Below are 12,323 nucleotides of genomic sequence, written 5' to 3'. Positions count from 1 at the left end.
TTTACAGACTTTAATGTGTTATATCTGCTGCCAAACGAATATAGGATACGCATCGCTAATGCGTATTTTCTGAATTATATATACAGCTGCTTTAACGCCACTCATTTATATTTCTTTTGACCCTAGTTACTCTTTCCAAATAATGACTGACACATTGTAAAAAGTTTTATTTTGATCATTCACATTAATACTAAAAATATATTTATTGTCAGATCATTCTATTAATTTAAAACATATTTTTAAAAAATCTGACTAATTACCACATCGGTAAGGCGCACTCTGTGCCCGAAGTCTAGCACGACGTATCTTCGCGCGCCCGAGTGCATGCGCTCGACTACCAGCGTATGCTGCGGCGGCCGCGTCACCAGCGCCGCCCACGGGATGTTGCAATGCTCCTGCTCCTGAGCCGACACACAAAAATTAACTACAATATGTTCCTCCCAAAGGTCAGTTAGGCTGGCCGAACATTATAAGAATTTCTCATCTGAAAAATTCGGACGCCCGCCGGACCACCACACCGCACACCTATCAGAAATTTCCTTCCGGCGAGTCCGAGTTTAGTAGAAAATGTATAGAGAGCGCGAGCGCGATCCGAATTTCTGATCAGAAAAATTTCTCCCATCTAATTGACGGCATTCATCCGAATCGGACGTCAGACACGTCAGAATTCTGATAGTATGCGGGGTCCACCGCAAAATATATGAGCAGAGTGCGTTCCGGCGGGGCGTCCAATTTTTTCTGATCAGAAATCTTATAGAAAATAATATTAGTATAGATGTCATTTTATTCGTGTTTTATCGAATACCGAGCAAAGCTCGGTCAAATAGCTGGTTCTTATAATGTGCGGCCGAGGTTAATTACAACGTAAGGTGAGATTCAATGCATTTTAATAAGCAATTTAAAACTGAATCACCTTTACGAAACAAAAAGATTCACACTGAATTGACAGTCCCGCCTCCATTGCTGTGCTTTCTGTACCAATTTTGAATCGCTCATGTAAAAATGCATGTCATGTTCCAATGTAAACTAATACTAAGTAAAATAGTAACGGCCGCACTCAGAGACATTAAATATTCATCGGTTTAAAGATCTTTATTTCTCATTTAAGACATTTTTCGTCACTTATATGAGAACAATAAAATATCACAACATTTTACAATATCGACAGTGCGGGTAGATTAAAAAAAAACATAATAATTAAGAAGCGAATGTCTTTGCTAAACATCTTGGGTGGAGGTCCAAGTACAAAACGCTATCACTGGTTATATTTGAATTAAGGTTAAGAATTTAGCTGTCGTTGATGTAATTGCGTAATAGTCGTTTAAAAGTATTCAAAGATTTTGCTTGTTTTACAGATTTTGGTAGTTTGTTAAATAGCTGTGCTCCCTTATAAGTAATGTTATATTTACCAAAATTGGTTCGTATACAAGGTAATACAATATTACTTGCTCGTCGCGTAATGTACGTGTTTCTTTGTTTTTTTTTTTTTTTTTTTTTGTAAATGTAAGTTGTATGTGTATTAGTTGGTGTTTTATTTTGTAAACAAGAATACATGTTTGGTATGTGAATAGTTGAGAGATAGTTAAAAGTTTAGTTTCTTTATAAATAGTGTCTGATGGAGTTAGGTAATTGTAATTGTATAAGATTTTTATAATTTTGTTTTGAAGAACTTGAATGTTTTTTATATTTCTCTTAGCGGCGGTGCCCCATATTTCGACTAGATAAAGTAAATGTGGTTTTACTAGGGCATTGTAAATTAAGATGTAAAATTATTACTTTAGTAGTTAAATAAGAGCCAGTCCACACGGCGCGTTGCGTGAGCGTTGCGTCGACGCAGCACTGCCGTTGCGTTGTTTTACATACAAATAACCAAGGTGTACACACGGCAGGCTGCGTCATCGCAACCAAACATGACGGACAGCAGCCCCCGAGACGAAACGGGAGGGGGTTTTGACGTTAAGACTGCTTCGTAATAACGCAGCGTCCGTGTACGGCCGGCTATGCGTCAAACGGCAGCGCTGCGTCGACGCAACGCTGACGCAACGCGACGTGTGGACTGGCTCTAAGACTTGGAAGTTGGAACGAATATGCATGGGCTTTATGACAGTAAGTGTTTAAGTACCTAATCTTTAAAATTCTCTAAGTACAGCGGCTGCATTTTACCAACTTAAACAATAAAAACCTATACCATTATTACATTCAGAATAAAAGCAAATTGAAAATGTCTGAAACATTTTTACCCTTCAAGCGGTCGCGCGACGTCGAATCGACTCCCCACAATACATTTTCGTTGATATTATCGATATTTCTCGTTGAATCCGTATCATTATCTCAGTAGCTTTTCATAATTTATCTATCTACCAAATAAATAGCTTACACTTACTCGCCGCACCCCCTTTGAAGCAAGGAGCTCAATTGTTATAATTTTATATGTAGTTTTCATATTATTGAAGCAAATTCTATGTTTATTTATAAAACTAAGTCGTCGTTGATCGATAACATCGAGTGTTATTGCTAGATGAAGAAAAAAATTGGAACTAGGATAAGGAACTAGGATAAGAAAATTCAGATCACTTTTTCTGCCGCTGTTCACACAAGATAAGCTGCTTTGGGTCACCGGATTTTATAACTAAGTTTTTACTAAAAATACATTTAATTTTCTGGGTTAGCTGATTACTTTTAAAAAGAGTAATAATTAAATTTTGGAAATAATAAATAATATTGAATGAAAAGTGTTTTGTTTCCCAAATTCACCTACGACGTCTTTTAGGTTACGCGCGACCACTGCCGTTACAAAATAGCGCGCGCCCGCTTGAAGGTTAAACACGTAATGCATCAGTATGCGTGAAATATAGTTGTCACAAAATATAAATTACCTTAAACAATTTTTCATCGTTGACTTCAAGTTTTTGTTCGGAATCACAATCCATCATTGAGCTTTCGAGATCTAACGAGTCACCGTCTCGACACGATTCTTTCAGCTGACCCTCTTTGACAACGGACCAGAGCTGTGGATATAAATTAAAATTATAACAGGCCGTACTATTTGAAATTATCGCAAATGAAAAAAGGAAATGGCAGCAGGCGCATGTGTACAATATCTAACGTAAAAAGGAACAACGGATATATTTATTAATATCCGTTGTTCGTTATTACGTTAGCGTGTGCGCGCCCCGCCCTATCCTCACCCCAACAAAGACTATTGTTTATTATTATTAATAATATAGAAAAGTATTAAAACAAACCTGGTGCGTGTCAGCCGGATGCGCGCTGACGACGGGCGGGGGTACTCGCGGCGTGGCCGACTCCAGCTTGGTGCCGTCTGACGCGAGGTGGCATGTGACGTGCAGCGGTAACGCCTCCGCCAGCCCCGCGCACGCCGCCGCCGCGCCCGCACCTGCCCACCACCCTCCGGTGCCGCCTTTACACTCTGTTTTGAAAATAAAAAATGTAAAACATGTGTTAGTGTTACGTCTTTTAAAAATTACTTATAAAGGTCCACTAGAAGAGATTGTAATTGGAATAAGAAGTGTATTTTTACTTAATTGTAATTATATAAACACAATCTGTTATAGTAAAAGTGCTATAAAAAATTGTGCCTATAATAAAAATATAACTTAAATCGATATTAAAAGCTATAATATAGTAACATGATGATAATTACATAATATTATACCCTATTCATTTTCTGTCAAACTCAACATGAAATTTAAGTATATTAATCAATAAAACATGCACGTCGTTAATTGAACTTATAGACTCAAATTGATACTTTGAAGTCCATAAAAACATAAGGCTGAAGTCTCGAAACAAAGTGACAATATATAGATTTATATGGAAAAGTAATCTAGTACGCCACGCGCCGCTCCTGCCCTGCTGCCCGCTGGTTTCGAGACTTCAGCCTAAGTTTAAAACAGAAACATACCATCTAGAGGGAGATTGAGTAAATCTTTAAGTTGGTAGTCCTGTTTGGGCGCGGGCGACGAGGCCGCCTCGCCGGACAGCACGCTCGCGTACGTGATCGCCATCGACGACCCCTTGCCGAGCTCCGGCACGTCCGTCGCGAACACGTTGCGCTCCAGAGGTAGGCCGTATAACCCGAACCTACGTAGTGAAACAATATACATAACATTATCATGTTTCAAATTTTGACATTAAGAAAGCCGGACAATTATTTTGTAATAAATAGTATTTTGGATCAAAAAAATCTCGAGAATGACTAAGCCAATTTTGCTATTTCTTTTCGTTTTATTTCCTAATATCGGAAGATTCTTACGAAGAGAATTTTTTTATAAATTGTGTTAAAATTGTGCGAAAATTTTGAAAGTCAAGAATACTTCAACACCGTATGGGAATTGCTTCTGATGACGTTAAACCGCTTTTAGGAATTACGGAACAACATCAGTCGGGGCCACTGGTATGTATCTTATCTTATATCTTTAAACAAGCAATTCTTGTACATATATATATATAATTGGAATCTCGGAATCGGCTCCAACGATTTTCATGAAATAGTATATAGGGGGTTTCGGGGGCGATAAATCGATCTAGCTAGGAATCATTTTTAGAAAATGTCATTTTATTCGTGATTTATCGAAAACCGAGCAAAGCTCGGTCAAATAGCTAGTATTTCTTTAATTGTATTTGTATCATACCTGGCTCGTAATAATTGATGATACTGATCGTCTCGGTCTCGCAAACAACGGGCTACATGTTCTAGCAGCGTCGTCCCGCACGTAACAAGATCCGGGTTGTAGCCTCTGGTAGCTCGCGTCGTGTATAACGCCATGAACCACTTCAGAGCCCCGGGTGAGTCGCAAACACCCACCAAAGGTATGCAGGAAATCAGAACATTTGTCAATGCTGAATCAAAATCCGTCTTCCAAGGCCTCGGTAGTTGACTTGCACCTCTGAAAATAAGTCGAGCTTGAGTATTGGCGCATAATAGATCCTTTAATTCAATAAAATATAAAAAGTAATTAACTTACTCGCTCGTTATCAATATTATTTTGACACACTTCTTCGCGATGCTTCTGTTGCCGCATAAAATGCAGTTTTTAATTAGCTCGGGTAGATAGTGGGTAATTTCTTGTATGCACTCCAGCTGCTGTGCTTCCATTGGAGTCGGGGCATCCTTATCTTGGTCCACTTTTGCGAGTCGTATGCGTTGGAGTCTCACCGATATGACCCAATTTAACAGGTCCAGAGCTAGTTTCTTCTTTTCGATAACAGAGGTACCTATGGCTGTATCGCACAATGTTTGCAAAAATGTTTTTGATTCTAACATAGCAATTCTTTGTTGTCTCTCTAAGGGCACGTCGGTATGTGGACACGCCCAAACGGTAATCGATATTTGATGCAACCAATCGCACCCGATAAATCCTGATTTCTTTGCGCTACTTTCACCTGATTTTATAGATCCCTTGGACATGTCCTTGGCCGGATCGAATAAGGTTTTAATGTGAATTAAAAACGTTCGGCCCCGGGCCCGATACAATCTCGGACTAGTTAGCAACAATTTGCCAGCTTGTTGAGTCATGTCCAAGCCGGAAGATAATAACAAAGGTCCCGCTAAAATCTCGGCATTGTGAGCTTGAAGGTACTCCTCACTGTTTACTGGATTTTCTAAGTTCGATAAATCTGCCTCTATGACGGGATATTGATCCGGCGACTCCGACAACCGAGTAACCAATTCTGTTATGTGACTAAACGAGGCATCCTTTTTATATCCTATTCCGTGCAGATTTTGTTTCAATAGAGTTACCTGTATTATAGGTAAATTAACTGACCCGGCCGCATGTAAAATAAAGCTAAATTCGATGTGCGATAGTAACGCGCTGTAAGGTAAAGTCAACTCGAGTACGTGCTCGTCCCACGTCGACGACGTGTTCTGGAGTCGCCACGACCTGTTGTTTTGATGTTCAAATCTAGAGCGTTGGGCCGGTGAAAGCTCGCACCAGAATCCCGGAACCACGGCGCTATATGGAACGGTGCTATTTAAGCCGTAAAAACCTGTAAGGTCCATTAAAGATCTTAGGTCGCTCGTAGATAAATACGATTTGTTGGCAATAATAACTGGCGGCGGAGAACCGGGTGTTTCATCGCGGAGCTGTAGCATGTCGTAATCTAAGTTGGCCAGCTCGTCTTCGTTGACATCGTCAGTGGAATCTTTTTCAGAGTTATTCAATGCATAGAAATATATCATTCCATGTTTGGTGGAGACGCTGAGACGGTCCACTGAAGCGCAGTACACGACAGATGTAAATTGGCCTTTTGGAACATTCTTCTCTGATAGTAAATTAAAATCTGGCAAAGAGTACAAACGCAGATTCCCATCGAATCCGACGGCAGCGAAAGTATACTCGTTTTCCTTATTGATTGGTAGAAGACATAAATCGACAGGGCTCTCGTTAAATGGTAACTCTTTAACTGAAGTAGGATTGTCCTCCAAAGTATAAATTGAAGTTTTATTATTAATTTTATATAGCAGCATATAAGATTGGCTTAGCCTTTGTGAATCGCTATTTTCGGATTTAAAGGACTTATAAAATTTGGGATGCCCATGATCAGGTTTGTAAGATCGGTAGGATTTTGGATCTTGATCAGATTTATCTGATTTTGGGTCGAGATCGGATCTATCAGATTTAGGGTCGAAGTCTGACGACTCGTCTACTTCCATTTTGCTTTCACTGTCTAGATCTGATTCTTCGACCAATTTTATTAGACTCGGATCGATAGTAGATATAACGATCAACAAGTGTTCTTTGTCTTCAGTGGGAAGAATATGAGTTACTCTTGAATCTTCGTCTATATTTAGATTGTTCGGAAGACTGAGACACTGTACAGCAATCCCTTGCGAGACTACATCCTCTTGGGGTGGATCACTTTCGAAACCATCATTATTCATATTACTCACTGCAGTCTGTGTGCCTACTTTACTTCCAGCGAATTTCACGGTCACTTTTTCTGCGACCTCACTACCTTCATACCACTTCAGATCGGATATTTCTAGTGGCCCCTGACCCGCCATGTTCAAGTACTGCGTAAACGTTGGGATATCGCCTTGACTAGCGTCAGTCTGATCGACAACTTTCGTTCCGACCGATTCCAGGTGTCCACTTTTCCAACTTTTTATTTGTGAAATCTTTCCAACGAAATCGAGCATACATGGTTGTCCAGAATCAGGCACGAGTTCAGGCAGGAGCGCCGTCGGCGGTGATGGCAAAACTTTTAAATGTTTCGTGTAGACAGATTTCTTGGAGTCCCATATTTTACAATCTTCTTTACTAGATGAAGCATTTAGGTTTATCACGTTGCTGATCGTTTCGTCTAATAAATTATTTGTGCACTGCGGAAGCTCTGTATCCTCGTCGGAGAATTGGAAGTAAATATCGTCGTAAATATTAGCATCGTCAGTCCTCTGTACGGTGTATACTTTCTTGCTGCCTCCCGGTTTAGAGTTACCGCTACTATTTGAGGTTTGAACTACTGTAGTAATTGACCCAGCTAGAGAACTAAATATATCATATGTTAAAAGGAATAACATTTTATTTGAACACGGTACATTATTTTTTGCTTCGTTTTGATCGTTCATTGCTTCTATACTTCCCTTGGAATTATTTGGCTCCCCGGAATCAAAAAGTGCCTTTCTAGAATCATCCTGAATAGGCTGGTCGGATAGTGGTGAATTAGTTCTAGTAATGGTTACTGCACATACAAGGGAAGGTTTTGTTTTGGTACTAGTATTTTCTTTTTCAGAGTTATCAGAATTTTGTCCCTGATTATATTCCTGTTGTGAGTTCATTCCAAGAAATGTCATTGCAGTAAGTTTTATTCCATAAGTGGCTGAAAACGAGACAACAAATTAGTTTCACAGAAAATATATAATATTAAGCCAAAACATATTATGTTATATAAACTACAATTGTAATAAAAGTTACTTACATGTATCCTTTTCTAAACTGGTTGACCAAACTTTATTACAGTCTGTAGTTAAAATGCCACTAAATATGGAGTCATAGGGTGATAGATGTATAAACTTTGTCAATTTAAGACCACAATCAAACTTCCATACATTAACTTTGCCGTCTCTGGTTCCTGTAGCAATCATGTCTCCAGTATTTCCTTTTGATACGACACAGACATTCGAACATGGTACTGCACATGATGTTGCATTGGTGACCTATAACATAATAATTTAATAGAAACGCCTTGTTTGTTAATGAAAGTAGAAAAAAAATATTTCATATGATTATAAATTTTGGTTAAACTAATCAAAAAACTTCTCAGTATGTTGTGATAGGAGGTTTTATGAAAATGTTTATGAAAAGGTTTTCACCTTACTCAGCCAAACATAAGTATATGTATATGATATTGAATGTACCGTAACCTCTTGGTGGAAATTTATGTTTCACAGTAATAATATACACTTTTCATGCACTTGTTCCATTTTTATTAATTTATTTTATTACAATTATGTTTCACACGACCGGTCTCGATGAAACCTGATGATGATTTTATCGAAACTGGTCATGTGAAACATAATTGTAATAAAATAAACTAATAAAAGTGGAACAAGTGCATTAATAGTGTATATTATTACTGTGAAACATAAATATGACATTTTTTTGTGTACATAAAAATTATACACAACAACATTCCATAAGCAGCGGATCATGATATGACTAGGTCTTTAATAGATTTTATCAAACCTTAGGACTTACAGAAATTGGAACATTATGAGTATATTCTCCCCGGACAAATGGACAATTGGGCGAGTGTCTTTCATGCTCTACCCAAGGATCGTCAGATTTCTCCCAACAAACCAAACACACCATACATGTAAAACACATCGCCCTATCGTCGCCACTAGGTGAAGGTTGATGGTAAAATCCAGCTTGTGCCATTCTTGCTGGTAGAGCCCACCTGCAAATTATTTATCTTATTATTCAATTACTTACAGGTTTATATAGTAGTCATAAACTTTATGTTCCTAATATGTTTAAACAGTATTGTATGTATGTATTCAAAATAATTGGCCAAGTGCGATTCGGACTCGCGCACGAAGGGTTTCGCACCGTTGTAGAGCAAAATAGGCCAAAAATTGTGTTTTTGTATCGGAGCGCCCCTTAAATTTTTATTTTACTGTAATGTTATTATTAATTATTAAAGTGCTAACACTATTAAGTGTTTTGTCAATATTTCAATTTCCTACATATAGCCATTAGTGATATAGACTCTATTTTGCTCTATATTATAGAGCTAAAAAGGCCAAAAAAATCATGTTTGTTGTATAGGAGCCCCCTTTAAATATTTATTTTATTTTATTTTTAGTATTTGTTGTTATAGCGGCAACAGAAATACACAACCTGTGAAAATTTCAGAAGTCTAGCTATAGCGGTTTTTGAGTTACAGCCTAGAAACAGACAGACGAACAGACATTGAAGTCTCAGTAATAGGGTCCCGTTTTTACCCTTTGGGTGGGAACCCTAAAAATGAAGGCAAATTTACAGAAAAAACATGTATAATCCATACTAACATTAAATTATATTTATAATGATTATAAAATGGTACTTACTTGTAGTCCATATGTGGCCACCTCTTAAATGTTTCCTTTCGTTCTGCTTCTGAATGCATCAATGCTCTTGACTCCTCATCTCGTATACTAGGCATAAGTTCATTGGCTCTTTGTCCAACTGCAGAAGCAATTGCAAGAGCCGGTATCCTTCTGTTTTGGCCTTTTAATTCTTGAACAACTCCAGCCATTACAAGACGAAGTGTGGATTGTGGTATGCTCAAAGTAACTGTGCTCCACTGTACATAAAAAAAATCAAAATATTATAATTTTAATAACTACAAGCAATCTTTAAACATTTACAAATCTTAGGTAGAATCCCTAAGATTTGTAAATGTTTAACAGTGCCGTAAATAGCCTTTTTTGCGCCCTGTGCGAGCTTATAACTGCACCCTTGTTTTTTAACTGGCTTCCAAAATTTTATTTTGTTTGGTTGTAGATTTTTTTTTACTACATTGGAAAACATCTCTGGGGTGCAGCGGGAAATACTTATCGGGAGCAATTCGAAAGAAGAGAAGAAGAGTCTGCCTGGTCTGACCATTCTTGCGCCCTCAGAGTCTACGCCCTGTGCCTGGGCACCGGTGGCACCACCCTATTTACGGCACTGATGTTTAAAAATTGCTTGCAAGATCCCTTGTTATTCAGTAAATCAGTACAAATTGTACAGGTTGATAAGTTCAGTATGAATACAGTAGTTATGAATTATTGTCAAAGACTTTCAGACTTTTATATAAAAACTTTTTCTTACTTTTTGTGCTTTAACTCCTTTTCTTACTGGTTCAACATCAATAGATCTTTTTAATTCAACTAAGAAATCACCCAAACCTTCAATGGAATGAGTGTCTAAGCCTTGAACACATTGATATAGGAGCACAGCCTGAAACAGACAGTAATTTATCATATTAATATTTAGCTGAGTCATATTTGGATTGCAAATAAGTAGGTCTTGCATCAAATCCAAACATTACTACCACATACCAAACATAAAATAATAATTCCAAAAAATATATTTTTAATTGTTCAATAATACTAATTAATATTTTATAATAGATACATTTATAAAAATAGTTACCAATAATTATAGGCTTTGGAAAGCCCATAGTTATTTGTAAATTCTGGAACATACCAATGTTACAATGACTACTATTATATTTCCTTTTTAACTTCCTCAAAGATATATTTATTTAATACAATACATATTTCAACAAACAATATTTTATCTAATAAGTTCCACCACAAATCTTAACCCTTTTTGTTAATTTAGAGTTTGTAATGCAACAGCAGCTTGAAAATTGTGTTTCAATAAATTACTAAAGGTGACAACACAACACATTTTAATAAATTGGATCCAAATAAAAGTTGGATCTAATCACACAAGCACAGCAGGAAAATAACAATATAACATCATAGAGAACATTTTGTTACTTATATGGAGACATACCTCTGAGAGAACAAGTTCCAATCTGACATTATTATCGGCCTGTGACGAAGGTAAAGGACGTTGTAAGACTGTATGAAGTAGCAGTACCCCATTATAGTCAGTTCTAGCGCCTACAGCACTGTTGTCCCAAAGAAATACACGATCGGCACCAGATGCATATTCTATTCCTAGAGCACCTCCTTCGTCTGAAACCAAGCATATGACCTTGTTAGTGCCGGTTGTCTTGTTTTTTCTTTACAACAAATACGAGATATGTGGTCAAATTGTTTATAAAGAACTGTCAAACTAAAACAATGTAAAACGGCAGAAAGTCATCATTTGTATGGAATATCTAAGGCATATTGACTGTTACTGATTAATTAAAGCTTAAAAAGCAATTATACTATGCTAATAATTTTAAATTTACCTGCAGAAAGACAAGACGATTGAAGGATCACTCCCGAATTTACATCTAAAACGTGCACACCACCCAAATCTGTTTTTACCAATATAATATTTAAATTACTATGGTAAGTTAATGAAGTAACAGGAAAGTTCATGCGAATATAACCATCTTCTCGCAATATCAAATAATCATCACCCATCGTGGTTGTGAACACATCTGTCTTTTCTACGTAAACGCCATTTGTAAATTTTTTTATTGTCAAATTGCAAAGAAAAGTAGGTAGCCAGATATTTTTTTATTTCCACAGATTATGCAAAGTCATTTATATTCATAAGCGACAAAACTGTCGCCGCGACATTTTCTTGCAAGTTGACAGGGCTCGGAACCAGTTGTACCTACCTATTTTTTAACCCATAAACCTATATATTAAGTATATATTAAGTCTATGTTTTAACCAGGGTTTTTTATCGCTCTTTAACCAGGTGTTTCGATAAGTGTTCGAGGAGCGAAACGAGATGTGACAGGGCTTCATAACGTTATCGAATACCCGAAAAAATATCGTTACGTACCGGTATTTTCATAATGGTAGCCAGATAACGGTATTTTTTTTTATCGATATCTAGCATAGACTTATAATATATACTGTCGTATAGACGACCTGACAACCCGAAAATTCGTGACCATTTTCGATCTGTCAATAATAATAATAATAATAATATCTATCGACGCTTCACACCAATGTGTGAATTCAATGTGTGCGTGTACATTTTACTATCGATAGTATGGTATTTTGCTATCGATGGTATAGTCCGTTCGAGTAATTATTTTACCTGAGTTTCTATAAGAAATAAATAATATCCAACTTTGACAAATTTTGTATTTCAAATTAGGTATCATAAATTTTAATTGGCAAAAAAGGTGAC

At 37.2% G+C, this 12,323-nt stretch overlaps 1 protein-coding gene across 2 annotated transcripts in view; it reads right to left on the bottom strand.

Annotated features, from left to right (window-relative positions):
• Positions 1-11,636, bottom strand: part of LOC121725892 (baculoviral IAP repeat-containing protein 6) — a 37,822-nt gene extending 26,186 nt beyond the window's left edge. Inside the window, exons 1-12 of one of the 2 annotated variants that reach the window (XM_042113058.1) lie at positions 11,422-11,636; positions 11,016-11,200; positions 10,323-10,451; positions 9,578-9,813; positions 8,724-8,925; positions 7,945-8,182; positions 4,989-7,845; positions 4,656-4,910; positions 3,926-4,104; positions 3,246-3,430; positions 2,877-3,008; positions 261-401 (exon numbers count right to left, since the gene is read on the bottom strand). In XM_042113058.1, coding sequence (XP_041968992.1) covers positions 261-401; positions 2,877-3,008; positions 3,246-3,430; positions 3,926-4,104; positions 4,656-4,910; positions 4,989-7,845; positions 7,945-8,182; positions 8,724-8,925; positions 9,578-9,813; positions 10,323-10,451; positions 11,016-11,200; positions 11,422-11,599 — 4,917 coding nt within the window. In that variant the 5' untranslated portion in view covers positions 11,600-11,636. Of the gene's footprint in view, positions 1-260; positions 409-2,876; positions 3,009-3,245; positions 3,431-3,925; positions 4,105-4,655; positions 4,911-4,988; positions 7,846-7,944; positions 8,183-8,723; positions 8,926-9,577; positions 9,814-10,322; positions 10,452-11,015; positions 11,201-11,421 lie in introns of both variants that reach the window. The other variant, XM_042113057.1, reaches the window with a different exon arrangement.
• Positions 11,637-12,323: the final 687 nt, after the last annotated feature.

This window comes from Aricia agestis, chromosome 4, assembly GCF_905147365.1.
Source record: "Aricia agestis chromosome 4, ilAriAges1.1, whole genome shotgun sequence".
NCBI classification, from domain to species: Eukaryota; Metazoa; Arthropoda; class Insecta; order Lepidoptera; family Lycaenidae; genus Aricia; species Aricia agestis.
Note: the sequence above shows the minus strand (reverse complement) of the source record. Positions and strands in the feature narration are given on the sequence as shown.